We start from the raw sequence: 26,663 nt of genomic DNA, 5'->3' as shown, positions 1-26,663 counted from the left end.
ATTCTGTGTCCCAGTATGGATGAGCTCATCAGCCTTACTTCCCAACCATTTCAAAGGGAGGTCAGCAATGTCTAGGATGTGTCCTTCACTTCTTAGCTCGGTAACTCTCATTTCTCTCTCTTTTCTGTTTCTGATGGAACATCAAGCTAGGAGGATAGCCTTCCCTTTAATGAAACTAAGGGCCATACTCCTGTCTTTAAGGAACTAAGGATAGCTAGTTCATGCATGTACTGTCTTCTCCACCTTCCTCATCTCATACCTACAGCCTAGATTAGCTTTATTCACTCTTTACGCATTGCCTTTCATAAGGATTCAGCTGGGGCAGAACTAGGATATGGCGTTGGCCACTTATGACTTTCAGGGTTATTAACCAGAGTGTAGGTTTTTTTCCTAAATTAGTATTTAAATAAATCAAAATAAACTTGGCACAATCTAAAGATCTCTGTCTCAAAAAGTCAAAATTGTGCCCATCAGATGACTGGTGGTAACGTGCAACATGTGGGGCAAGGGCTCCAACTTCTCACTGAGCGTGGAAACGCTGCCTCTCCTGGACATGTCTGAGGACTCTGTGGCTTCCAGCTCCTGGCCATGCCACATGCCTCAGATCACCTCTAGCCTGGACCACTGTCGCTGGGTTAACGCTGTGTGTGACACTCCCGAAGGTCACAGGAATGTAATTGGAAATTACTCTGTTCCAAGATGGCAGAGCACTGTACTGGATTTATGCCCCCACACAGGTTCTCTATGGGAACGGCAGAATGTGGTGGCCTAGAGCACAGTACCTGCATCGCTGTCATTCCTACTTCCCGTCCGATCAAAATCCTGCCGTCCTGCAGCTTGGCAATGTGAGGATCCTCCAGTTTCATAAAATCCATCACCAGGTCTGTAATGTCGAACTGCCAGTCTGAGCCCAGCAGGTAGCTCAGCTGACCCCAGGGGCTGGAATCCTCAGCTACAAATTGTGTGAGCACTCGCACCATGGCATGCTGATACTGCAGAGTGCATCCTCTTCCCTTCCGCTCATCTTCATCCTCATCATCACTGTCTCTGGTGGGTCTTTTTTCAAAAGAGAATGAAGCATAAAGAAATGTTTTCAAGAACATCAGTGAAAACTAACATTAGAGTGCTAACGGAGAGTACTCCCTTAATTAACAGTTTAACTTTTAAAATAAATAAATAATTTTATATAAATAAATTTAAATTAAAAAACAACAGATGGTTGTTGATTCATGGCTACCTAGCATGACGAAGGACTGTGCAAATGGCCTGTACCACTATTTCATGTAAGCAGGTAACTCTTCTATAAGTGGACCTTACTGGAGTACCACGCTGTGCTCTGCTGCACAGGACAGACCCACACACAGAAGCAAAACTCCCACAAACTTTAAAAGCTTTATTACACCTGTCCCGTGCAAAGCTGGGGATTCCAGTACTGCTGCTCCTCAGGGAAAGATGCTGCATTTTGGATGCAGGTGCTGCAGCTGTTTTTGCTAAGAGTTAATTTTACAAAAACACCCAAGAAATTTCACAGTTCAAACCTACCTTTTGTTGGAAACGACTGGGACTCGCCAGCCTTTTATTTGGCTCAGTTCTGTGTCCGAAATGTCGATCTGAAGAGGCAGGCGTGGAACCCAGACTGTGATTTGCAGAGGAGCGCTCAGATACTGATACGTGAAGTTCACAAGCGCATTCACCTTGCCTTTCATTTCTTTGCCATTGACAAAAACATAGTCACATCTGTCAGAAACCTAAGGGGAGAAAGAAAGAGAGAAAGAAGAAAAGGTAATCACTGCGACAAAACAAGCTCAAAGTGTAATGCTGGCATCTGAAAACCAAAAACCAACAAAAAAGGCTCCCTTCTCTTGATGCATGTTAATGATTGCCTTTTGCAATGGGAGCAGCTGAGCACAAAAATCTTTCATTGGCTCAGGAGGCATAATTATGCTCGAGATGCCTAAAGACTGGATAGTATTTATGAAGCTGGTGGTTGATTTTCTATTTGTTATGCAGTGAGCCACCAGCCCATCACAGTGCTGTGGAATTTATAACGAGCATGGCTCCTTCACAGCTTGGTCAAGAGGAACCCAACAAACCAAAACAAGTCAAAATAGAGGCAAGCAGCAAATCAATGCTCTGCCCTGATGAGCACCTTCATCAGACGTGAAGACAAAGCTGGCTCTGGAGTGGGTTTCATCCACTGAAGAGTAACAGAGTCTACTCATTTCCTCTGCAATAAACATTATCTGTTTACAAATGTTTACATTTTGATTAAAGCTGTAAAGTATTTCTAAACACTGCAGTAGATTTATCATTAACATGTAAATGCTGTCCTGAAATATAAGCAAGCATTATCATAGTCATGTAAGAGTTATATCAGTAATCGCTTCTTTAATCAATGTTGTAATTTACAGACCATTGAGTTTTCTCATTTATTACGTTACTGAGTACTAGTGATAAAATCACTCTCGAATATATAAATCATTAAGAGGGATGCAGATAGTATGAAGTGTCTCCATGTGATAAAGTCATTGTCATATCTATTCCTAAACGTGTCATAAATGTCTGGGGAAATCCTGTGGCACATTAATCATACATTAAGTGGCTAGCAATGGGAGCTGTTACCCTGCTAAATGAGCTGGTATGTCTGCAGAAATTAACAGTAAATCCAGCAGATCTCCTCAATTCCTGCTCTTGCTCCCATCCCGTCAGAATTCTATTTCATCACCCGTAACGAGTATCGTTAGTGGTGGCAATGTGTCTCCCCACCTGAACATATATTTATATTATCATCTGCTCCCTTTTATTCCCACTCCCATTCCCGATATCATTTTATTCAAATGAAGATTATCAGCTGGAAATGCTTATGTTCCCAGGTTAATCAAACAGATGGATGTCCTCTGTGACCACAGATACTGCAGCTAAACTGTTTCCAGTTTGACATACAGATCCCCTTTGTATCCTCTGTCAGCTTTAGGCACTGCTCACATGCCGGTGCAATATTCGGTGGTGAGATTGCAAAAGGAAACTTCAGATAACATAAACCAAACATTTCTTTGAGTCATTCTCTAAGGGGGTTGTGCTGTAACTGGGCTCCGTTGACTGAAAACAGCCCTACACGCTACAATACCTGACCCAGCCGGCTGTTTAGGCTTCTCCTTCAGACCATCTAAAACAGGTTTAACAGTCTGAAGGAGGCAGAAATGTCTTTATTTTATCCGCAGGAATGGCATGCCGTGTGTTTACAAGTATTAACTTGAATGGCAATACAGACAGGGGTTCAGCTCACACTAGGTTGTTTCAGAAAGACTATTTGATCTAACGTAAAAGTACTATGCAGCAGAGGTGCATAATGTAATATAATATAATATATAATACCATGCAGTAATTTAGAACCTGTTCCTAGATGGGCTGCTCTTTCTACAGTGCCATTGCATCAGCTTTGCCCTGGGAGAGAAAACATCATGAAAATGTTTCTCATGAAAAAAAATTCAACTGCACGGGCGAGCAAGGGCTACTTGCCAGGAGTTACAGCCTTGATGTCCTGATCACAGAGGCATTGCTGCCTGGAGCAGCATGCAGCCAGCAGGATGTACTGGGGGTGTACTGGGGGCATTCAGCTCCTGTGTGTGAGCTGCTGCTGTCTGACGCCAGCCCCTCATCTCGCTGCTGTCTCAGTGGCAGGGGAAGAGGAATGGCCAGTGGGTGACTCTCCTCTCTCCATGCTTGGCAGTGTCACTGCCCCTCTCCCTGCAGCTATCTGTCTCTCCACCAGAGATGGAGACCCTGTGAGGTATCTTAGACCAGACACCTAATTCTTAGATGGATGAAGTTAGAAGGAATTCACATCTAAATAATACACCACATATGAATGTTACCTATGGCACAACATCCTCAAGGAAGTTCAGGGTACAAGGAAGTCCTTGCTGACACAGACTCTAATTTCTGTCTTCCTCTGTAACCCCAGGAAAGTAAATTCAATTCTTTCTGTCCATTTTCCCCCACTAGTGTAAACCACAACCCAGAGAGCCTTGGTCAGCCACAGAGAGCTGCACTGCGCTTGTAGCACAGAACAACTTCCAGAGCCAAATGGGAAGTAGTGAATGTGCCTGGAGGAGAAGACCCTATGTATGGAACATTTCACAGACTCAGGGAATGGTCAGGGTGGGAAGGGAGCTCTGGAGACCATCTAGTCTGTCGTCCCTGTCCCCCTGCTGCCAAAGCAGGTTCTTCCAGAGCAGGTTGCACAGTTGCATCCAGGTGGGTTTTGAACATCTCCAGAGATGGAGACCCCCCAGCCTCTCTGGGCAGCCTGTGCCAGTGCTCTGTAATGCTGAAGGTGAGGAAGTTCTTCCTCAGATTCTGATTGAACTTCTTGTGTTGCAGTTTGTGCCCACTGCCCCTTGTCCTGTCACTGGGCATCACTGAAAAGAGCCTGGCCCCATCCTCTTGGCACCTGCCCTTAAGATATTTGTAGACCTCGGTAAGATCCTCCCTCAGTCTTTTCTCCAGGCTAAACTGTCCCAGCTCCCTCAGCCTTTCCTCATCAGGGAGATGCTCCAGTCCCCTCATCATCCGTGTAGCCCTCCACTGGACCATCTCCAGTAGTTCCCTGTCTCTCTGGAACTGGGAAGCCCAGAACTGGATGCATCACTCCAGATGCAGCCTCACCAGGGCAGAGCAGAGCGGGAGGATAACCACCCTTGACCCGTTGGCCCTGCTTCTGCTAATGCACCCCAGGATGTCATTGGCCTTCTTGGCCACCGGGAAACACTGCTGGCTCAGGGACAACTTCTCCGCAGAGCCAGAGACAAAGCAGCCTCAGCTATGGCTCTTTGTTCTTTAGCCCTATCTTCCTCTGCGCAGAAGCTTTTGGGAAGCTTGTCAATAAGATCCAATCTGGTTCTCCTTGGAGCAGCTTTTGGGAGGCTTGTCATAAGATCCAATCTAGTTCTCCTTGGAGTAGCAGCTGTTGCCATCCTGAAACAGGTTCCGCCCCATTCATTTCTGTGGCGTTCACCCCAAAGACAAAAGTATGAACTTTCTGAGCTGTACATGTTGCTTATTTATGCACATGGTAAACCACATGCACATGCTGATAAAAGGTTTCTGATAACATCCAGCTTCAGACAGACCAGGTCTGGTCTAGATGTACGATTTCATATTATCTAAGGCCCAGTGTTGTCAGTAACAGAACAAATGAGACTGTCTGGGAAAAAAACACAGTAACAATAGGAGCAAAACTGTAATTCCTAAATGGTTCTGGGCTGAGATCCAATCTCCATCTGTGTTTGTAAAGCTGCTGTATGCCTTCATGGGTATGCAACAAACAAATGGCTAAACAAATACAGCATCCTAAGGAGGTGGCTGTTGTAGGAACCACACAGTCCTTAAAATTGCTACAGGTTAATATTTATTACTGGATGTGCATCAGCAATAGTGGCAGGTCTTTATGAGTTGCATTGAGAAAAACATTACTCTTTTCACCAAGTACAAACATTGCTAATGTCCTTACACATGCTTTCTTCTGTTCCTGTATTTCTGATAATGAGGTAGCGCGCAGAGAGTACCAGGAGGAGCAAAGCTGATGTTGTATTGTATTATCGTATGTGTTTTAACTGTTTTGCTTTCAGGTATCCATCCTTGAAGCAACACTGATTGCTTTTGAGAAAGAAAGGCAACAGACTCCAACCAGCGCTGTAAAGGGGATGAAAGGGAGAAAGTGTCTCAGTGTGCATCACATACAATGTGTGTGTGCTCTCCATATGTACAGGATTAAGGATACTCCTTCTCCAGAAACGTTCAATTAAAACTATTCCATAGTCTACAGCTTCTGGAAGCAACATGTCTCAGCTAAGCTTAGCTGCAGCAGGCTAGCAGAATGAGAGCGAACGGGCTTGCTTCCCTTGCCCTTGTCTGAAACAGTATCACTTCAAAAATAAATAAAAAGGATTTCTCAGCCTCAGAGAACAAATGCAGATGTACTGATTCTGCTACAATTTACAACATCAGCAAGCCACATGTAAGGCCTGATTTGCTAAGCAGGTGCCCCTCACCAATGAAAGGTAGGGGTTATGTGGGGCAACAACAAACCCCCCTTTACTCAGATTAACTCGGAAATAATGTCACAGTCAACTTGGTTTTGGAGTTATTAAACACAGACTTGGCAAAACTATTTTGATTTGTTCTCATATGAGGTTAACAGATGAAAACACAGGAATGGACAACCTAAAACTGTCACATGGAATCATGAAGGAAGGATAGAAGGGAGATTAAAAAGAGTAATAAATTAAACTGGATCACATTAGAACTCAAATTCTTATTAATTGAAAAAGTGTATTTGCTTAAGCATTTTTGATAGATAAAAGTATCTCTCAGCTTTCCTCCAGGGTTTTGCAGTGCTTCTGGAAGGTCACTGAGCAGTAAAACGACCACAGTAGTACAGGGAAGTTTCTAGCAGAAGCTGGAGATGCTGTGCACAGTGATCCACCTCTCATCTCCTGTAGTATTTATGCTTTTACTATAAAAACATCTTCCCTCTGAAAATGCTTTTTATCTTTGGCATCAGAAGTAAAAGATGATAAAGGGAAAGCCTACTTAGCCACCACCTTTAAGTGATTGGTTTTTTTCTAGTCTTCATAGCAGATCAGCAAGAAGTTCTGCATTTTAAAGAGCTTTCTGATGCTATTTCAGCAGTTTCTTTCATTATTAAGCTGCATTCAGCTACTTTCCCCCTTTTTTCTATTTTTCTAACTACTTTCTCCAGATTAAAACTCGAATAAAGAAGCTAGACAGCAAAAGACAGGGCTAAGGACAATTCCCTGGAGGTTTCTTCACCTTTCTTTTTGCTGTCATTATATTTTTGTGCCCCTTTGTAACAAAGGCCATTGCCTTTCTAAATGACTTGGATAGATTCTCTCTGCAACAAACCACATTTTATTGAGTTGACAGAGAAAAAAACACTGTCTGGAAATCAAGAGTCACTCCTGAATCACCACTACCTATGGCACTACGTGATCTGGGGACGTACCTTTCCACCTGGTAATGAACACATCAGCTGCAAGTGAATATTAAGGAGATTCCTGGTACCAGCCCAGTGCAGAACCTCTGGGTCTTCTCTACTTACTCCTTTCAGTTTAAGGTCTTGGTCCCACCATGACCTCTGTATCACAGAACTGCCAGAAGAGAGCATGAGCTGCCTGAGGTCCCCATGAAGGATGTGACCACGCATTGCCCTGGATCTGCAGCCACAAAGGGGCTGTTGACATTTCTGTAAGAATATCGGCTTGGCTGGTTACATTCTCCTACAGATTTCTGAGAAATCTTCATTCAGTGATGGTGGAGACAGATAATTTACCAAAGACAAATTTCATGTCAAATATAAGCTAAGACTGTCTTTCAAAAGAAGGTGACCTCAAAGCACTGTCTGTTTCATTCCGCATCTGTTATAGGCAGGAGTGGAAAGAACAACCATAAGACCTAAAAACAAACTAGTGGTACTGGCTCTGTGCATCTAGTCTAGTCTTAGCTTGTTTATTCTCCTAGTTGTTCTTCACCTCTGGACATATCAGGCCAGGCTCTGAAGGACACTTCTGGAGGACAAAAAGGGAAGTTTTTAATATGGCGACCCTGCCAAGTTTAGCTACACTGACAATTTGGAGGCACCAGTTCATTTTCTAGGTAGAAGTCTGTGTGCTTTGCCCTTAATTAAGCTTCCTGAGGTTCTAGAAGTTTCAGAACTTTACAGCTGAACAGAAATGAGGAGATATGATAACGGTAGATGTCCTGCTTGCTGTATTCATCAGGTTCAAAATCTTGTATTTTGGTGTGTAAACCCATTTACCCATTTCTGTTCTACTAATGTAAATGTTGCTAAAATATTCAAAGGTTACATAAATGTTTAAATATTTATGAAAGCACTTCAATGAGCAAAAAGATTTTTCCAGTATCTCTTAAAGGAATCTCAATTTCAATGAAAAAATTCACAGGATAATTAGTAAAGAATGGTGATGTTCAGCACTTTTCAACTATATGACACTCCTGGTATTTCAGCTCAGTATCAGCGCTCTTATATACCAGAAGGGTGACTGAGGGTCGTGGAGGTTAAGCTTAGTGAACAAAGTCATTCATTCCATTAACGAATAAAGAGCACCAGAATGACTTACCCACTGGACATATTGACATTTATAGAACATACAATATTAGACAGTGATAATCATTCCACAAGCTTTTTTGGACAATCTTTTCAAAATTTGTGATATTCACATCCTTACTACAGAATTTCTTCTAGGGGTTTTTGTTAACATCCTCTGTAGAGAAGAAATTATCCTCTAGTTAATTGTAGAGGTTTTGAGAGAGACTCTATACAGCTGTCCAGCCTTGATTTCAACTAAATGCTATGGTTTTATACATAAAGGAAATACTATGCCACATGAACATTAGGTGATGGCAACTGCTTCATAAGAAGGATTTCAATGCCTGGCTGCACAATCCTGAATAATCAATAACCTCCCATTGGAAAATGCAAGCTGTCTCCAGGCCCATACTACTCATTTTTTCACGTTAAACTGTTTAAGCCTGATAAGAGTTAAAGCTTCAGACCTGAGCTCTTCCACGACCTCTGGAATGATATTTACAGCTCTGTGACACTGTTAGAGCAGCCTTTAAAAGTGAAGCATCCGTTACAGGAGTTGCTAATTGCTAGTGTGCCTTGCCTTGCCATGCCACCCCTGCTTCCCTCTGACGGCACCGGAGCCCGGCACAGTGACTCGGGAAGTGCCGCCGTACAGGTAAACACAGGCTCCACACCGGTAACGCTGTCATCTTCATAACCAAAAGGCTTGGTTTTTCACATTACATGCAAGAAGAACCCTGAGAGTTGTTTTGACCTACAACCCACCAAAAGAAAAAGAATAAATTTGTTTCTTGAAACAGTGGAGGAGTAATTACTCCCAGTCTGGAGACGGTGACAAAGGAGCAGGGCAGGTATGACACGGTAATAACTGAGTTGAGCTTCATTCTGCCTCTCTAAGCGCTAACTGTCTGCAGTCTCCAGCGGATGACATGGCTTGTGCGTTGGTGTTGCTGTGTGCTTGTAAACAGCTGCCACATTCCAAATGCAGTTTCATTCCCTGCAATCAGTCCTCAGGCAAAGTTCCCAGCAACCCGCACTAATGACATGGGGTTCAAGCCCTGAGCGCTGGGTAAGAGAACTCTATGTGAAATCGGGGCCATAGCTTAGAAGCAATTTGGACTCTGTGTTGCAAAGGGTCTGCATTTGCAGTATGAGCAGCCAGATTAGCAAAACAAAGTAGAAAACCCCCAAAGCTAGACAGCGTTTCTTAGGGAAAAGGCTGTACATTATCTAATCTCATTACAAAGATTTTGCTGGCAGCTTTGCAGAGCAGAAGCAGTACATTTAACTAACCGAATATCATTCACTACGACAGAACTGAGAGAGTAAAAGGGGCACGAAATGCCAGCTGAGACTGGAGGGCATCTATTTGCTCCCAAATGCCCAGCTTTTGAAGCTGAACTGTAGCTGCAACGAGCCACAGGAGCTCTCTGCAGCTAGTGTTATCACGTACACGAAAATCTGTCCTGTTTTGTGCACTCTCGAGTCAAGTAATTTCTGAAAATGGGGCTGAACAGAGAGTTTGGCTCCTACTCACTAGGGATAGGCCAGACCATAGGTGCAGCACAGCCCCAGATACCTTGCTTGGCAAAGCAGGATCACAGGGTGAATGCAGAGACTTTTAATTCCATCGACACACTCTGGACAGTAGCTGCACATCTGAGAACATCACAATGCTCGTCATTTCCAACTTAATATGTATCTACCATATACAAATTCACAATGTGTAAATTACAGCTATTGGCAGAAAAGGAAAGGAGAAGCACACCATTAATTCTTCTGACTGTATTACTCAAAACTGGAGAAAATTGCTCATCTTCCTATCATATCTATAGCTGTCACAAGACTAATGTTATTTCTCCCATTTACTTTCCTGGTCTTGATCTTGCAGCTTTGAAGTTGATTTTGAAGCACTTTCTGTGGAACTTGAGGCACTGTTATTGCCACTCTGCTTTGATTTTCCTTGTGGGATGTATAGGTTCTCCATCCTGACATCACTAAAGCAGGCAGTGAGCTGGGTGAAGGCATGAGATGACAGGATAAGAAGTCTGCATGGATATGGTTTAAAAGTTTCTTCAGCTGCCCTTGAAATTTTTGCATATTATGCGATGGCAAAGTATTTACAACTTTTATTGCTGAATTTAAGTATCTCAGACCATGTCAATTTTGAGTTTCAATTTCCACAGAGGCTGCCTGCTTGGGGAGTAGTGGTATACATTAATGATATAACGTCTTCTGTGAAAGCTCCACACATCGCTGGCCTATATGCCTATTTGCATCTGACAGAAGTGTGTGGTAAAAGTTTCATTTTTCTAAAGCTCCTCTGAAGTTTTTCCACTCTACTGATGTATATTGATCCCAGTAAATCACAGGACTATCAAAAGTATGGAGGAGGGCAAGGAGGTTGGTTTTCTATTTGCAATTCTGTTCAGAACAGAACAAATCTACCAGAAGAAAAGACTATAAAGTCACAGGGCTTCAGAACAGCGAAACAATGGAATGTCCATGCTGTGACTGACTTGTTTTTAAAGCTTTTCGATTTCACACACATCACGGGAACACACAGTATCAGAAGAGGAAAGAGAAGCCACCAGAGAAACAGGCTGCTGGGTTTGGACTCCCAAAGAGCTACAGCTTCTGCTTTTGAGGGCTTTCAAACCTACACCAGGGTGCGGTGAGCAGGAACTGTGTTTGCAGGTCACCAGCTACCCAACATAAACTTCAGGAAGGTCGTTTGTGGTGGCCCTGGAGGTTATCTGCACAATGCAGCAGATGTGGCAGAGCTCCCATGCTTGTTCTGAGCCTGCTACTGTGTCCTTACAACCCCACGCAGAGACCCCAGCTCAGGACCCCGAAGCAGCATCACCCTCCGGGTGGTGCCACATGGACTGAGCTTTTGGCTCCTGATCCCGGAGCTGACCAAGGGAAAAGGTGCAAGCCTGAGAGTGAACACACAGGCACCTCACAAAGAATAGTCCAACTTTTCCCTGTTCCTTCCAGAAAGTTATACAACTACTCTATTTTTTTCCCAATGAGTACCGCTACAATTTTGACCGCATGGGCTTAAGTATCTGGAAGAGGCATCAACCCTCCCCGAGTGGCTGCCCACACGTTACAGCGAGGAGGGCTGGCAGTAGCTGCTGTAGTTTAGACTGACCCCTCCACGCTTTCACTGGAACTCGCAGGACTGACATACAACTGCAGAAGAGAGCACTACATCAACGTGACTGCACAGAGTACGGCCAGTCTCTTGTTAGACCACACCGTATTCCTGGAAAACCCATCCAGTGTGACTCTTCATTTCTCCCCTTGTTTTACAGGTTGAGTTAGGAACGAGACTTGTTTTAATCAGAAGTTTATCCACCTACTCATTATTCAGCATGCTCAGCCCTACAACAGTTGCACCTAGTTAACAAACTCCAAAGAGAGTTTTATTTAACCTAAGTAAAAAACGAGCGATAAATCAACTGCATTATATTCACTGTAGAAGCATTTTATTGGAAGTTAGCGTTCTTCCTTGATCAAAATAGCTGGTAGGAACAACCAGCTCTTTCTAGTCAGCCCCTTGTTTTTATTTGCTTCTATAACCTGCACTAAAAACATAATGTGAAGCCTTAAATCCTCTGAGTCTTGAAGGCTTTGCAATAAAGCCCCATACAAAGAATGTATGTGTATGCTGAGGTGCAGAAACGTGATGCAAGTTTGGACGCTTACCCTGCCGTATGCAGCAGGAGCTGAACGGTATGAGAGAAAATGTAACGTGCCCATGACGTGCCAGGGTTTCTAATGGAACAAAATCTTCTGAAAATTTGCTCCCCCTTGAAATCACCACCTGCATCACACTTCATCACAACCCACCACATCATTATTTGCCTCCAGATGCTGCTGGTAAGAAAGCACAGGGAAGAAACTTTAGATGCTATGGGAAGCTTTGTTTTAAGCAGACTTGGCTTTCCTCTGACAGACACTTATGAGATCCCTCATTTTTATATTTTGGAAATTTCTGTTAAAATGTTTTACTGAACTGAGTACAATTATCACCAAGTCACGTTTAGCACTGATTCTCTACCAGGTCAGTTCTGTAATGTGCATGGTGTAACATTCAATTTCCATAGGAAAAGGACCAGGTCTTGAATTAGCCCAGTGGAGGGCAACACACCAGATATTTAGGCCCTTCCTTAACGATCTTGAGCATTTCCACATCCTTTAGTACTACAGTGCACCAGTAAGGACAGTCACACCCCGATTCCCATACAACATCACAAGGTTTTGACAGACCAATGTATTTTGGCACTAGCACTTTCTTTAACGCAACGCTTCACACCCTTCCATCACGTCACTCTTTCTGTCATCACCAGTCCCCATCTCATCGTTCCCTGGGCACCTGTTTTGCTGTCTCTTGGCTGCATGTCTGGAAAGTTCAAAGGGGTCCAGGGACCAGCTGAGCCCTTACAGTAAGTAGCTCAGGTAGCAGAAGCTGGTGCTGCAGCAGGACATCGTCCCCCACCAGTCTGGCAGCTGTGGGGAGAAGGTGACACCCATTCTGGTCAATACACTTACAGAGCGTGGGGACCTCTGCCCTCACTAACAGAGCACCAGCCTCGCTTATGCGTGGAGAACCACACTCTTCTAGGTAGGGCTAATGCAAAGCAAGGGCATATGATTTCCCTTCGTGGTGGAGACCTGCTTGAGAACTACGGTCCGGCATCCAGCCCCGACGCTCAGAGAGCAAGCGATTGTGCTGCCCCAATGTAATGCTCCTCATTCGAGTCACAGCGTCTCTCTATGTGGTGCCTAAACGATGTGATGAAAGGGCATCTATAGACCTTACTCTGGAATAGCCATGGTACTCTGATGATACACTAAGGAGCCTGAGGGACTGTCCCCATCCCATTAAAATTTCAGGGTGAGCTTTCCTGATGGCTTTAATGAATGCAAGATTGAGGCTGAAGAGTTTGATCCATGAATACCTGCCTGTAGCTCAGCCACTGAGCTTGGAACTGCATTCAGCCTGCTGGCAGAAAAATACATAACTTCTAGTAAAAATACCTATGGATACTGCCAACTACTGGCTCCTCTGCCTTTCAAAGTGAAAACAGTGCTTCTGTATTTAGTTCTTCAACACAGCTCAAGTTTTGCAAGTAGTGGAAAGTAAGGGAGAGCAGTGAAACATCTTTGTAGTTAAATAAACAACTGAAGAGGCCGAAGCATAGCCATTTCTGTAAGATTGTGTCTATTAAGACAATAGCAAAGTATCATCTAAATAATGAAGTGCTGATGACTTTTCCTTAGTAAATAGAGTACTGTGATATGGTTCCAGACATATATTAAAATTACATTACATAGAATACATTAAAAAATAAGTTACTATGATTACTACACAATTATTTATTTATATCTTCTGAGTAAGTCCATCTGTCAGCTTCCTTAATGGCAAACCAAGACGTTCCTGCACCATGTGTTACACAGCACCCAGACTGATACTTAATCTGAACAGATTCACAAATGGACAGCAGGCATTTCAACAAGGGTTTGTGTCTATTTAGTTAGTATTAATTTCATTTCATAAACTGTTTCCACCACAAATGGCAAAAATCTCTTAAACATTTATGAATCCTAAATGACTATTTCATATAAGTATGTTCCCTGATGTCAGCAGTACTCACACTAAAGTTACTCATGTGTGTAAATGGTTACTGGATTGGGCTTTCAACAAGATCTGTAACCTTGGCAGGTGCCTGTAAGTCACAGAATCACAGAATCATTTGCATTGGAAAAGACCTTTAAGATGACTGAGTCCAACCATTACCCCAGCACTGCCAAGTCCAGCACTAAACCATGTCCCCAAGCGCCACATCTACACATCTTTTACATACCCCTAGGGATGGGGACTCCACTGCCTCCCTAGGCAGACTGTTCCAGGGCTTGACAACCCTTTTGGTGAAGAAATATTTCTGAATACTTCATCTAAACCTCTCCTGGCGCAACTTGAGGCCATTGCCTCTAGTCCTATCACCTGCTATTGGGACCCATCACTCCTGCTGTGGAAGTGTTGATACCAGCAGTAGTTCCAGCCTTTTCTAGCTGTTAAGCTAGAGTTCATCCATAAAATCCCCCAGCCAGCTTTTCTGCCCCCGACAATTCACTGTTGCTTTGATCTGGGATTTTGTTTCAAGTCACTGCAATAAGACAGGGACAGCTGTGACACTCTGTCCTGGATTTTAGCTCCTAGCAGAAATTCCTGACATTCTTGCAGTGGCCTTTACCTGCCATTAATGTCATCCTCTACTCATCAGTCCCAATGAAGCCAAAGCTCGCTGCTCATTAACTACTGAGGGACGTCTTAAGGGTAAGATCCGTGGTTCTGTTTCCAGTGACAGCCACAGCAGCTGCATGTGTGGACCAATATTATCTGAATCCCTGTTTTGACCTCAAAACATCTCAAAGCTATTAATGTCATTTAAAAATGAAAAGAAACTAGTAAAGGAGGTCTTTAGAGTATCGTTCAAGGCTAATACAGTGACACTCATATCCACCTTTTAATTTACCAATTATAAATAAGAGCTATACAATAGTAACACAATACCATGCATATCCCCTCAGGTAGTGACAGGATATAAGCTAGTCCAAGAGTGATGAAATACAAATGCAAAATGTTTATAGTACCTCTGAAAGACATGTAGCGCTGAAGATTTTTGAACTCAGGTTATTTTCATGGAAAGGAAAGCATTTCATTGAACTCTGTTTTTTTAACGAGCTGTATGTTTTACAGCAGTTAGCACTCGTGTCACAGACGCATTCCTCAAGAGATTCTGCGTATATTTCTAAATACACAGAAGATCATTTCTCTATTCATCTGAACAATTCCAAACCATTTCTGAAGAGAAAGAAATTACACCTGAAAATTTTCTCTAGTTGAGTCCAATAAACACTGTGTGTTAGCCTCCAGTTATTTGTTTCACTTCAACTTGAGAGTGGCTAGACAGGGAGGCTTCTAGAAGCCACTTAAAAATGTTCCAATAGTGCAAACAGGTTCCATTTTAAGAAACCCTTTTAGTGGAGATAAATTATTTCTGTAGAAAATAAGAGAAGAGCACGGCAGGGTCCCAAGTGCTAATCAAAGGACATACTGCTTCAAGAAAACATTATTTCCAAACAAATTGTTGGAGAACAGCAATAGTCCAGGCTGGACTGCAATTACACTCTCTTTTTTTGTAAGATTTGGGAATTCCATTTCTCCTTGATCGATATGATCCAAAGCTGTAAAACCCAGAAGTCTTTTTTGCAGAGGGATTTTTATTTAGGAAATCATTGTGCTGTCATTTCCTATGCACCATCTGGTGATGTGTAACAAATGCCCATCAGATGTATTTTTTTTCCCCTGACCTGAGTCTTCCTCTGAACGGCAGAACTTAACACTGGTCATTTTCCCTGTCGGAACAAAGAAATCCCCAAGGGGCTGGAATTATTTGGTGAAATTCTGTAAGCTTTTAAAGCAAGATGGCTAATCTGGATGATCACAGTAGTTCTTTTCTGAATTTATTTTTTTTGATTTGTGAATGCTACCTTGTACTTTTTCTTCTTAAGGGATTTGGTTTTCCAGTAAGGTCACAATCAGGATGACCCCTAAACTAAATTCCAGCTTTTAATTTGATTTGTAGTTAGGTGGCTACCTTAGGAAAAAGGTTAAGAGGTATTCTTTGAGATTAAAAACTCTGTAAAGCATGTGATATATGGGAGCATTTCAGGCTCCAGCAAACTGGGGACATTTGTTTGGCTATGAAGGAGAGAGCAGAGAGCTTTCCGTAAAAGTCTTCTATAATGTCTTCATTAGTTCCAAGTATGACACAATAAATGCTTCTACGTAAGTTCTACAACAGTGCAACAAACTGTTGGGTCCTGCAAGTTCACAGGAGTTTTACTGCTTTCCACAGACCTACACGCTGCACTGACTGTAATGCATGGTGCTGCGGCATTGCTATTTGTATACTATACACCCAAGAGAGCTGACAGCACATTAAAGGCACCTAAAGTGTATAATCACAAAGCCCACTGTGCTATATGCTGTAAAATCACAGAATGTATTAAAACCCCATATTCAAAAGAGCTTATAGACCAAGGGTAAAAATCCCCCTTGCTCAGACCCCAGGTACCGTGTAAGTCCTGCGTGCAAAGTGCAAGGGGCTGCATGCAGAGCGCTGCCTTTGTACTGACTCCCTGCACAGCTGTGCGTTTCCTTCAGGGCTCCCAGCACCTACTCGCAGCAGAAATAGCTGTCTCGCCTCAAGACATCACTGCCCCGCTGGTGCCTGTTACCGCTGCTAGTGCTAAACTGATGGCCCGGCCATGTAAATGCTTTTGAGCCACGTCTGTGCAGAATCAAGTTGTTAATTCAAAACAGCTCTCAGCAGAATGTGGAGTCGACCAGGATGACTTTGCATTGCAGTTGCTGGGGAACACTCATCCAATCCATCCCACTGATGCAGCTGTGGAGGTGATCATCACAGCTGGAAAGGTGATAAGAAACATCTGGAGAGGCAGCACTAACAGCGAAGCTGGTTTTGCAGTGAATGAAGACTGTGCATAGAGGACTTGAGGTGATGCTACCAAGACCTTCTAAAATTAGGACACAAAATTAAAACACTGATCTCGGCATGGTGGCTATACTGTTGCACCTAATACTCTATTTTCTTAAAAAATCCTCTCCTTATGCTTTTGAAACAATAGTACAATTAATTTTGTTGGAGTTGATTTAGTGGTTGTTCCCAGGCTACTAGCTTTTTGTGTATAAAAATACATGACATTTCAGAAGCCAATACAAGGTGTGAACTTACTTTAATGACGTCTTCATCAGAGGATCTGCACTCAACTGACTCAGAGATGTCTGTCACAGCACCGTTCTCCTCAATGGACACTACTTTGATGGGCACTGCCACTGTTTTTCCTGTGAGAATTGCAGTATTCAGAATTTCCATGTCCTGTACACACACATGAAAAAAAAAAAAAAAAAGCACAGTGCTGTTCAGAGACAGCTAAAGAAATCTCCATACGGCAAGCATCACCTCTTCAACTGGACTCAAAAAAGATGCATTAGTTCTCAGTGCCTAATGATGGAATCTCATTTTCAAACAGGTGCAACCTGGTAAAATATAGTAAAACCCCGATTACATTTGATCTGCTAAATAAACACCGTCAGATGCATTGCACGCTGCTAAAGAGCGAGCTACATGATCACAGCTAAATTCAGTCCAGCCATGCCCACATCACAGGTAGCTTCTACTTTGTACTTACGTGGGGCTTTTTCCAGTATTTACCTTCCAAAACATGAGTTCAGAGTTTTCACTAAACTGGATTTCTTTGGCAATGTTTGGGATAGGAGCCTCAAAAGTAAAAACACTACTCTTTGAATTTAAGCCCATTGCAAAGAAGGGTCCTCTCTGTGAACTTTGTATCTGGAACTGTCTCAAGATTATTTAATTTCCTTCGATGGCCATTGAAGCAATGTAAGGAATCCAGAAGGAGTTAGTGATGCTATTAAACGCAGGGAAAATAACAAGGAAATTTGAAGTTTGGACTTGAGTCATGGCATGTAAAAGCCTTTCAATGCATCATCGATAAAGCTAACTCTTCTAACTCCTGCTTCAGCATCACAGTATTCCCAAAGATTCCCAAGCAGTAAGGATGTCAAAGTTTTCTCAAACTTTTCAACTTCCAATTCTATAAAGTAAATAAAATATTCAGCAAAATCCTCAGCACCAGCATCATGAGGACTGCAGCCACTGATGTCAACTGCAGCAAAATGGGGCACTGATACTGTATTCAATCCAAGTTTAGTGAGTTTGAAATCTAGGTCAGATTTTTTCATCTTTCAACTTGTTATTTCTCAGGTTCTCCTACAGCTCTCATAAGAAAACCCACCAAACTTAAAAAAAAATTCTTAAAGAACGTTGACTGTTCTAGAACAGTAAGAACCCTAAATAATTCTTATTCCAAATATGAAAACAAAGCTACTCAACACGGTAAATCAGAGCCAGATTTACAAATAATATTACTGGAAAGTCTCAGGTCATTCTCAGGAACTCCTGACTGTCAAAGGTAGAGCCCCCACCCCCCAATTCTGCCAGGTACCTGGCATTTCTGAGCAACAGAGCACTGCAGTGAAATGCATGGCTTTTGGACCTTAACTGTCATGTAAACTTAACATTTTGCTCTAAAAGTATTTATTTCCATGTGCTGGCATGTTGATAAGTCCAGAAACAGATGTAAAGGAGCAGATCTGAACATCTGTGAAAAAACCTCAGTATCAAACCCAACTGTTCCTCTGCCTGCAGACTTCCAAAGCAGCAAGCACTGAATAACCCATGCAGGCTCTCCTAAAAGCAGGTTCAACCTATTTTCTATTGTGTATTTGGCTACTGGAAGTGCTGTATGTCCTTTGAAATTAATCTTTTGCCTTGATCCCTTAAAGCCTTATTTTTTGTGACTCTGAGTGTTAAACACTGCGAACCGAAGACTCCAGGGCAAAGCAGCAGCAAGAGAGTTTGTGGAAATGACAGGACATCTTTTCAGGCTATCTCAGCTCTGCTTTGAAATTATTCTACTCAGATCCAGTTTTTTTCTTAGCAACTGATACGTATTACTGATAGAGAAATCTAATTTAAAGGGACAGGTTCAGAGGAAAAGAAATCCCATACATAGAAATGAGTTTCGGATATAAAACATACTCTGTGGCTCGCAGATTTACCCATATTTGCATTTAGTGGTAATTTATGAAGCTCAAGCCAAATCAGAAAATCGCATACACACAAAACAAAAACTGAAACAAGCCCTGCACTACTGCCAAGCAGATAAGAACACAGATCTGATTATGCAATGAGGTGAAACTTCTGTGCCACACGCAGCAGAACAAATTCATCACCCAGGTTTACATTGCAACGAACCGCCTGAGCGCCAGGAGAACTCCCTGCAGCTCAGCTCTGCTCATGGCTGCAGTCCCAGTCATCAGTGGCCTCAACGTGAAGTCAAAGATTAAGGAAAACAGGCGAGAAGATAAGCGGGAAGCCCGGCAGAGGAGACCACCAGGCGTGAGGATGCTGGGCTGATCTCCCACCCTGCGGACCAGCAGAAGCCCAGCGCAGCCCCCTCCCAGCCCCCCGGCGATGGTCCGGCTGCCAGCGGCACCGTGCTGAATCACGCTGGCTGCACCACCAGCCACGGCCAAGCGCCAGCCTCCACCACGGGAACACGAGAGGTCAGGATTCAAATCCAGTCTTGGAGACAGGGTTTAAAAAAATGGGATCCAGTAAAGTTACATGCAAGCTGCTTTTCCATAGGTCAAATGCTAGAAACACAGGGTGGAAAAGATTCAAGGGGAAAAGCTGCTCTCAGAAAAGCATTTGGGGACTGGAGTAGATCACAAATGGAACGGAACTCAGCAATTTGCACACTGTTGTTAAAAATCTGAACCCAAACAAACCGAAGCAGCCTCCCGCGCAGTGAAGTGCATGGAGAGGCTTATCATGCCGAGGCGTGAGGCAGCCCTGCTCAGCACCACCGGGCCCCAGCTGCAGGGCTGCATCTGATTTTGAGAGCTAAACTGCCCTGGAAAACTTCTGCAAGTGAAAAGAAATAAAAAAGAATAAGGAGAATAAATCAAAGAGTAGAAAACAAGATCCATGAGGAGTGACTGAAAGAATTAGGATTGTTTAGCCTAGAAAAGATTATGGGGAAAGACAGTTACTGTCTCCATACACATAAAATTTTTCAAGAAATGAGGAAGAATAAACTATTTTTCATGTTCATGGATAGGGCCTGAGGTAATGGACTTAAACTGCAACAAGGAAGACTTGGTTGACATTAAGGCAATCTTTTTTTATAAAAATAATGACAGAGAATTGATGGGATAGGTTGTCTGGGGCAGAACAAATGCACAGCGTGGCCTAAATGATCTCCGAAGAAGCGGTTATACACATCACTCAGCACTAACAGGGGTCGGATGAGCCAAGCAGAAGAGGCAAAGCAGCAGGTGACCCTCAAGGATCCCTCCACCCCTCTATCTTGGTAGTCTCAATTTTTTCAGAATTGAATGATAAGGCAATAACCTACATGTCTTGTATTCAAAATAATCCTACCCTGCTTCACCCAGCTTGAGTAAGATGATCCTTCTTCACTGGACAAAAGAAAATGACCTACACCTTTAAACCAGGACAGCCTGACAGGGACATGTCGTGGATACCCCCGCTTTCCGCACGATACAGAGCAGGGCTGATGCAGCAATTGGGAAGTAATCATCTGTCACTTCTGTTTCCCTCTTCCCAACAGGTCATTATTGGTGCATCTGAATTCTAAGTGGCTTTGATCTAAAGCTATTATTACAAAGGTTAAAAAACCTTTGCAAATTTTCCAAGACCTTTCTGAAGAGAAGACAGAAAATCTGACTATCGGCCCATTATCAGCAATTAGAAACCTCAATCTTCTGCCCTTTGCTAATGGTTTCATTAAAGGAAGTAGTGTGCATCTGAATGAATTTATTTTGATTAATTACCTCAGAGATGCATCTGCCCCCAAAATTGTAAAAGGCAGCATTTCTCATGATACTAGGCTACTGAAATTTTACATCCCTTCTCTGCATCCCAATACGAACTTTAGGAACTTCAAATTCATGATGTGCACGTCGTAGATATTAACTAATGGCTTCATAGCTAGTACCACCACAATCGTTAGAGATCCCCAGCACTGGGAAGCAATTGGTAGCCACCTAGCTACAGCTTCGAGCAGAGATAGAAACCTTCGAATTTCATCTCCACTGAAAGCGGTCATAACTCATTGCTATTCTACAGACTAAGAAATACTGAAGTATAAGCAATTAATATATTACACACTACGTTAAAAGCAATTTTCAAACCGGCCACTTCCCTTCCTCAGTCTGTGAGTGCCCTATGCTATTCAACTGTGATATTAAAAAAAAAAAAAAAAAAAAAGACCAAAGAACCAAGTCTTGATTCTATTGTCTTTTTGTTTAGAGCTAAAATGGAAAAATGTGTGTCCTATATCCCTGCATATGGAATAGCCTTATGGCATAACTTCTGCCTCCTCTGTGTCTCCTTTATATTGCTGCAATAAAGCCACAGGCTTTAATGTTAACGGAGAATTGACCCATTGTCTGCACCCATACACAAGCTGTTAGGCAGAAAACCCTAAATGATGTATGAAAGGCTCCATGGTCCAAGACTCCTCAAAAGCTGAACTGAAACTCATAAAAGGAGCTTAAACAGACCTCTGTCTGTCTGTCTGCTCGGCAATACTGAGCGCTCCGAGTGTGCGCCGCAGCCAAGGGCTCCGATTCAGCACCCCAACCTGCTCCTGGCACTCTGCCACCTCCTGGAACACCCTTCATTCGCCACTGATCAGCAGAAACAGTAGCTGAATCTTAAAGGTATGTCCAGCAACATTAAGAAAACACTTGTTCTCACATCAGACCAGGAAATATGCTAGGTAGTCTAGGTGATGATTTTTACATTTTATTTTTAAATGCAATATACTATCCCATTTGCAAGCTAATTTGGGAGTATACAAACAAGATTACGAAGAAACCTTTAGAGAGACTAAGAACTCATTTAAAATGTAGGCACTTTTCAAAATCACAATATCTTGTCCATTTCCACATTCTTTAATTTTTAAAATCCCCCAAGAACTAATCTACTTTCTGTGCAGGCAGCAACTAAAGTTTTAAAATCAAATTTCTCTTGTGTGGCAAAAGACTGAAAGCATCTGATAGCAATGTTTGGACCTGTTCCCAATAAATTAAAAAATGGGGAAAGTAGTGTAAAGTAAATTGAAAAAAAAACCCAACAAAAAAACCCAACAAAAAAATAAAAACCAGAAGGAGGATGAGTTATAAGTAAGCTTCAATATCCGGGTTGGAAAGGAGCTTCTGTAAGTGTATTACAACTCTAAAAAAGCAAGGGTTGTAATTTCCAAAGTCAAAACGGAGAACTACACATGTAATTCTCATTGACGCAGAAGGGAGATTTGAGTCCTGAACTTCTTTGGAAGCCTCAAACTATCTTTGCAGCACAATGACCAAATCCCAACATCTGACCGATAGTGCAGAGACAGTTGGCCTTCAAGAACTACCGACAACGTCCCGATTAAGGCAGTTCTCTCCTGTTACCAGGGCATCCCTTCAATGAATACAGCATATGAAGGAAATAATTACTATTTAAACATATTTAGTTAACAAATAAGAAAAATAAGAAATAATAAGCAAATAAGAAAAAATAAGAAATTACTTTTAAAAGTATTGGTAAATTTTTACTTGAGGCTAGCTAGATCTCCTAAACAGAACTGAGTAACTGTCTTCACCCAACACAGCATTTTCATTATCCACTAACAAAACACCTACTCTTTCCCAGCTTAGATGGCATCTTCTGTACCAGCCCAGCTCCAACCAGCACTGTGTTTGCTTGCTCAAAACCCCAGCCTCGTGCAAAGGACCTGAACCGTCAGACTCTGCATCAAGGACACAGAATTGTACCTCCTCTACCCAAACCTTCATTCAACATGCTTCAGTGACTTTGGGAATGAAGCCCTGGGGTCACAACTGGATACCTCCTACAGATAAAGAGAAGTTTCTCTGCTGGAATATGTATGCAGCAAGTGTGGTATGAAACCTTCATAGCAGGAGCAACTTCTACTGTCCATCTGCCTTCCCCAGATAAACAAATAAAGTAAGAGGGCTGGGTGGCTTGCACACCTCTTTATAGATGTGCACTTGATAAGCTGTGACTCAAGTGTAACTAGTTAGGACAAAGAGGTACTCCCATTCACGTCCCTGTGTTCTTGATTTGAAAAAAAATATAAAATTAATTAAGAAGCCCACAGGCTAGAACCGGTGGGTTCTGGCAGCCTAGTGGCTTGGCACTCATCTGGGTGTGCCTGTATCAAGTCACCACAGTTACAAGTCTTGCTACTACACTTGAGTAGGTCAGGAAAAGAACTGGCATTTCAAAGGAAAGTGGTGAGATTGGTGTCAGGCAGGGAATCCCACTGCATCGTATCGCACTGAGACCTGAGTGCAGTGAGACCATTAAGCAGAATTTGATGCCAGTATCACCGTTCTGCAGGAAGACTGAGCTGTCCTGCTTGGAGCTGATGTTACAATAAACTTTATTCATACTCTGGTCTCGGTTACATCAGAGTTAATTTAGGTAAAGTCCACTAGCAGTAGAATTGGTCTACACATTTTCTTCCACAGCTGCACTCATTGTGCTTCACAATAAACTTAGCAGAATTGGTTTTCAGCAAAATCAAGACCTTTTTGAGAAAGGGAAAATAACATCCATAAAGCGAATGTATGCCAGCCAGAGCTGAGAAGAAGCATGTGCTCACATTTGAAGACAGGTAACACTGTGGTTGAATCTGCAGGAACCTCACATTTTATTCCATCCCTGTTTCAGTCAGGGAACTTCCACCGATGTCAGTGGGAGCTCTGTGCAAAGAGCAAGAACGCAGAATGCAAGCCTTAGTTGCTTGAATTTAGCCAAAGAGCAAACCTTATGTTCATCCAACCTCTCAGTTCTAAGAAGGCAAGCATTCAGCCATGACTAATTTAGGAACTAATTCAACCTTAATTTGCGGGAGAATGAGGAAGCAAAGTGACAGCTGTTTAATTAAAGTCTAAATCCGATTAGATGGTGTTATCAAGAGAAATCCATGGGAGCCTGAGGTCATGAGAATGGTCCTGTTTAGAGGCTGAAAACTCTGCAAGTAGAATCTCATAGAACGATGTTAATCATAGCTTAGCATTAAGATTTTCCTCCCATGCAAACACACTACCTCTTGAGTAGCAAACCTATGCTGTAGACCTGAAGGAGTGACACAGAAAAGCCAAGTAGGTTTTAATTTATAGGGAAAGTTTCTTGAAAAAGTTTTTGGAGAAGAGGCAGTTGGGCACTGCCTCCCTTAAAATCAAACCAGTATTTGTCTTACGGCAACAGGACAGAAGCAGCGAGCCCCTGCATGCTGCTGACAGCACTTGAATCAGTGGGGAATGCCTATGCAGGAAAGCTCCAGGAGCTGCACTGCACTTCCAGCCAGTGCTCAACCCATCACCCTTGATGAACAGTGACACTTTGGCAACACATTTACAGGAGAAGAAGATGGAGATATAAAGTAAACTCCACATACGCCAGTTGTGGACACCATAAATAGTCTGCCACTGAGCACTAAGTTATGCATCACAAGTTTCCAGGGCACCCTGGTTAGCGTGATGCACAGAGCTGCCCTGCGCTGCAGGCAACGGTTGTGCTGATTTGCGAGTCTGGTAACACAGTGGTGGTAGATTTGAGTTATTAATACTACTAAGATTACAGCTGATTAACGAAATAACATTGTTAGGCATCAGACTCTGTTTATCTACATAATCCTGTGATTAAAAGTAAATTATACGTTGTGCTTTCTGCCAACTGGATTCTCTGACACTCCGCATCCACAGACAGAAAGGAAAGAAGCTGACATTCTGCTTTTACATTCTTAGCACACGCTCCAGAAGAACAGGAGCATTTCTACAGACCAAGGAGTTTGCACGACTGAGGACCTCCCTGAGGCAGACTCACTCCACGGCAGGGTTGGATTTTGGTTTGCTCTTTGCTTTTTTCTTTCACTTGATTCCAGTGCTATTGGCCCACCATATGTAAATCCTGCTCTGCTTCATTCCTCAGTTTGTACCTTGAGGACTTTTACTTCGTGAGTAATATCACATTGCAAAAGAAACGGGGTAATGCCATTGAGCAGTAAAACCAAAGGGGGACAACCTGCTCACTTAACAGCATCCCTCAGTATTCAAACGTAGATCCAGATGGTTTCCAGGTACCCCAGGACTCTTCAGGTCCATACTACCAAGGACAATGGAAACTAATGAACAAATTAACAGTGGTGAAAAATTAGACCATTGAAAATCTACATAAATCTACATAAGAAACAGACTTATTCAATAAAAGTTGCCATTTCTGCAGTCTGTTTCTGATGAGGATAGTAGAACAAAGAACTTCAAAGCTTCTTTCGGATGCTAATTACTTTCAACACACGACAGCACTGTGAGGTATCTTCTCGTTATTAAATCTTTGTTAAATGGCCAACAACATACATGGCACAAAAATTAAGGACAATATCTGTCCTGAAGAACAAATAATGCAGAAGTCAAACCCTGATAAAACACCACCCATGGAAAGACCCAAAGGTGGATGCTGGCACAGTTCTGTCCCTAGCTCACAACATCTGCTTGAAGACCTTGGTCCACATGATGCCTGTGGGTCTCCAGGAATCTTAAAGAAGGTAAATGGAGGAAATATGGGAAGAGGGACATAAGAAAGGGATTCAGACTCACATTTCTCACCTCCCAGAAGAGTGGCTTTGACCATCAACAGTACACAGGTAAAGCCCATCAGTGCACAGGCTATGCTGGGGCCCCTCACCCATTTCTCCTGGGGCTGGACCACTGCAAGGAAAACAGTGGCAGATTCCTGGAGCCAGAAGGAGAGAAAGCAAATGGCGCTCAGCTGGGATGGGAATGTCTTGGGCCCAGCACAATCTTCCCTGTAGTTTTCGAGAATCATGTAATTTGTGACAAAGATCTGAGTGTCTTTTCAAAATGCAAACTTAAGTGTTCTGCAAAAGTGATGTCTTTTTAATCCATCATCGTCTCTGTTTGTTTAGTCTCCATATTGAGATAAATCTTAATTACTGGTCCCTTACATTAGCAACAAACCATTCCATTTTCTTCCCTGCTTGTACGGTTTTCAAATACCCTGCTAGTGCAATTTTTGAGTCCAGATAAATTACGCTCTGCAGACAGAAAAGGGGAATATAGAATATATTAACAGATAGAGAAAAAATATCTTCGGATCCTTGGATGACTAAGCCACACTTTCCTTGCAGTGAACTTACCCTGTTAGCATTCAAACATGCAAAAGGGAACATAGCCAATGATTGCTCTGATTTAGCAGATGCAAGCTGCATTGCTAAATGTAATTCTATCATCACTCAAAAGTGAGCACCTCTTTTAAAAAGTAAGAAGAGACTGGAGCAACTGAACAAAATTAACCATACCTTTAATTGCTTTGTTCTGTTTACAGTTAGTGATGTAAAATGATGGAAAAAATGCTATAAAGCCATTGACCAGATCTGGGTATTGGTATGAAGGCCACATCGACTTAAGGTCAGGTACAAAGGTCTGGACTCTACCCAGGTTATTATGACAGCAGGCTCTCACTTTTTATTGATTGTAATTTTGAATAAAAAAGTAAAATCTTACCAGCATAAACTTCTCATTTTCCAAGTCTGCAAACAGTATTTTGGCTAGCAGAAGAACGAGCAACAGACACACCCTGCTTTTGAACCCTCCAAAGAGGACAGTAAGAAACATTTTGCTTCAAGCTGTGGTCTAATGAATGCCCTTTCTTCACAGCTTATGGGAACAGCAATTATACCAGCAGACAAGATTGCTTTCTGTGATCTGCTGAAGAGGGATAAC

The 26,663-nt window shown here is 42.6% G+C and overlaps 1 protein-coding gene across 1 annotated transcript in view; it reads right to left on the bottom strand.

The window, feature by feature from the left end:
- TMEM132C (transmembrane protein 132C) overlaps nucleotides 1–26,663 on the bottom strand; it is a 221,495-nt gene that overhangs the window by 12,499 nt on the left and 182,333 nt on the right. The window contains exons 5-7 of the mRNA XM_055797587.1: nucleotides 16,966–17,109; nucleotides 1,543–1,748; nucleotides 783–1,056 (exon numbers count right to left, since the gene is read on the bottom strand). Coding sequence (XP_055653562.1) covers nucleotides 783–1,056; nucleotides 1,543–1,748; nucleotides 16,966–17,109 — 624 coding nt within the window. The remainder of the gene's footprint in view (nucleotides 1–782; nucleotides 1,057–1,542; nucleotides 1,749–16,965; nucleotides 17,110–26,663) is intronic.

This window comes from Falco peregrinus, chromosome 2 (genome assembly GCF_023634155.1).
Source record: "Falco peregrinus isolate bFalPer1 chromosome 2, bFalPer1.pri, whole genome shotgun sequence".
NCBI classification, from domain to species: domain Eukaryota; kingdom Metazoa; phylum Chordata; class Aves; order Falconiformes; family Falconidae; genus Falco; species Falco peregrinus.
Note: the sequence above shows the minus strand (reverse complement) of the source record. Positions and strands in the feature narration are given on the sequence as shown.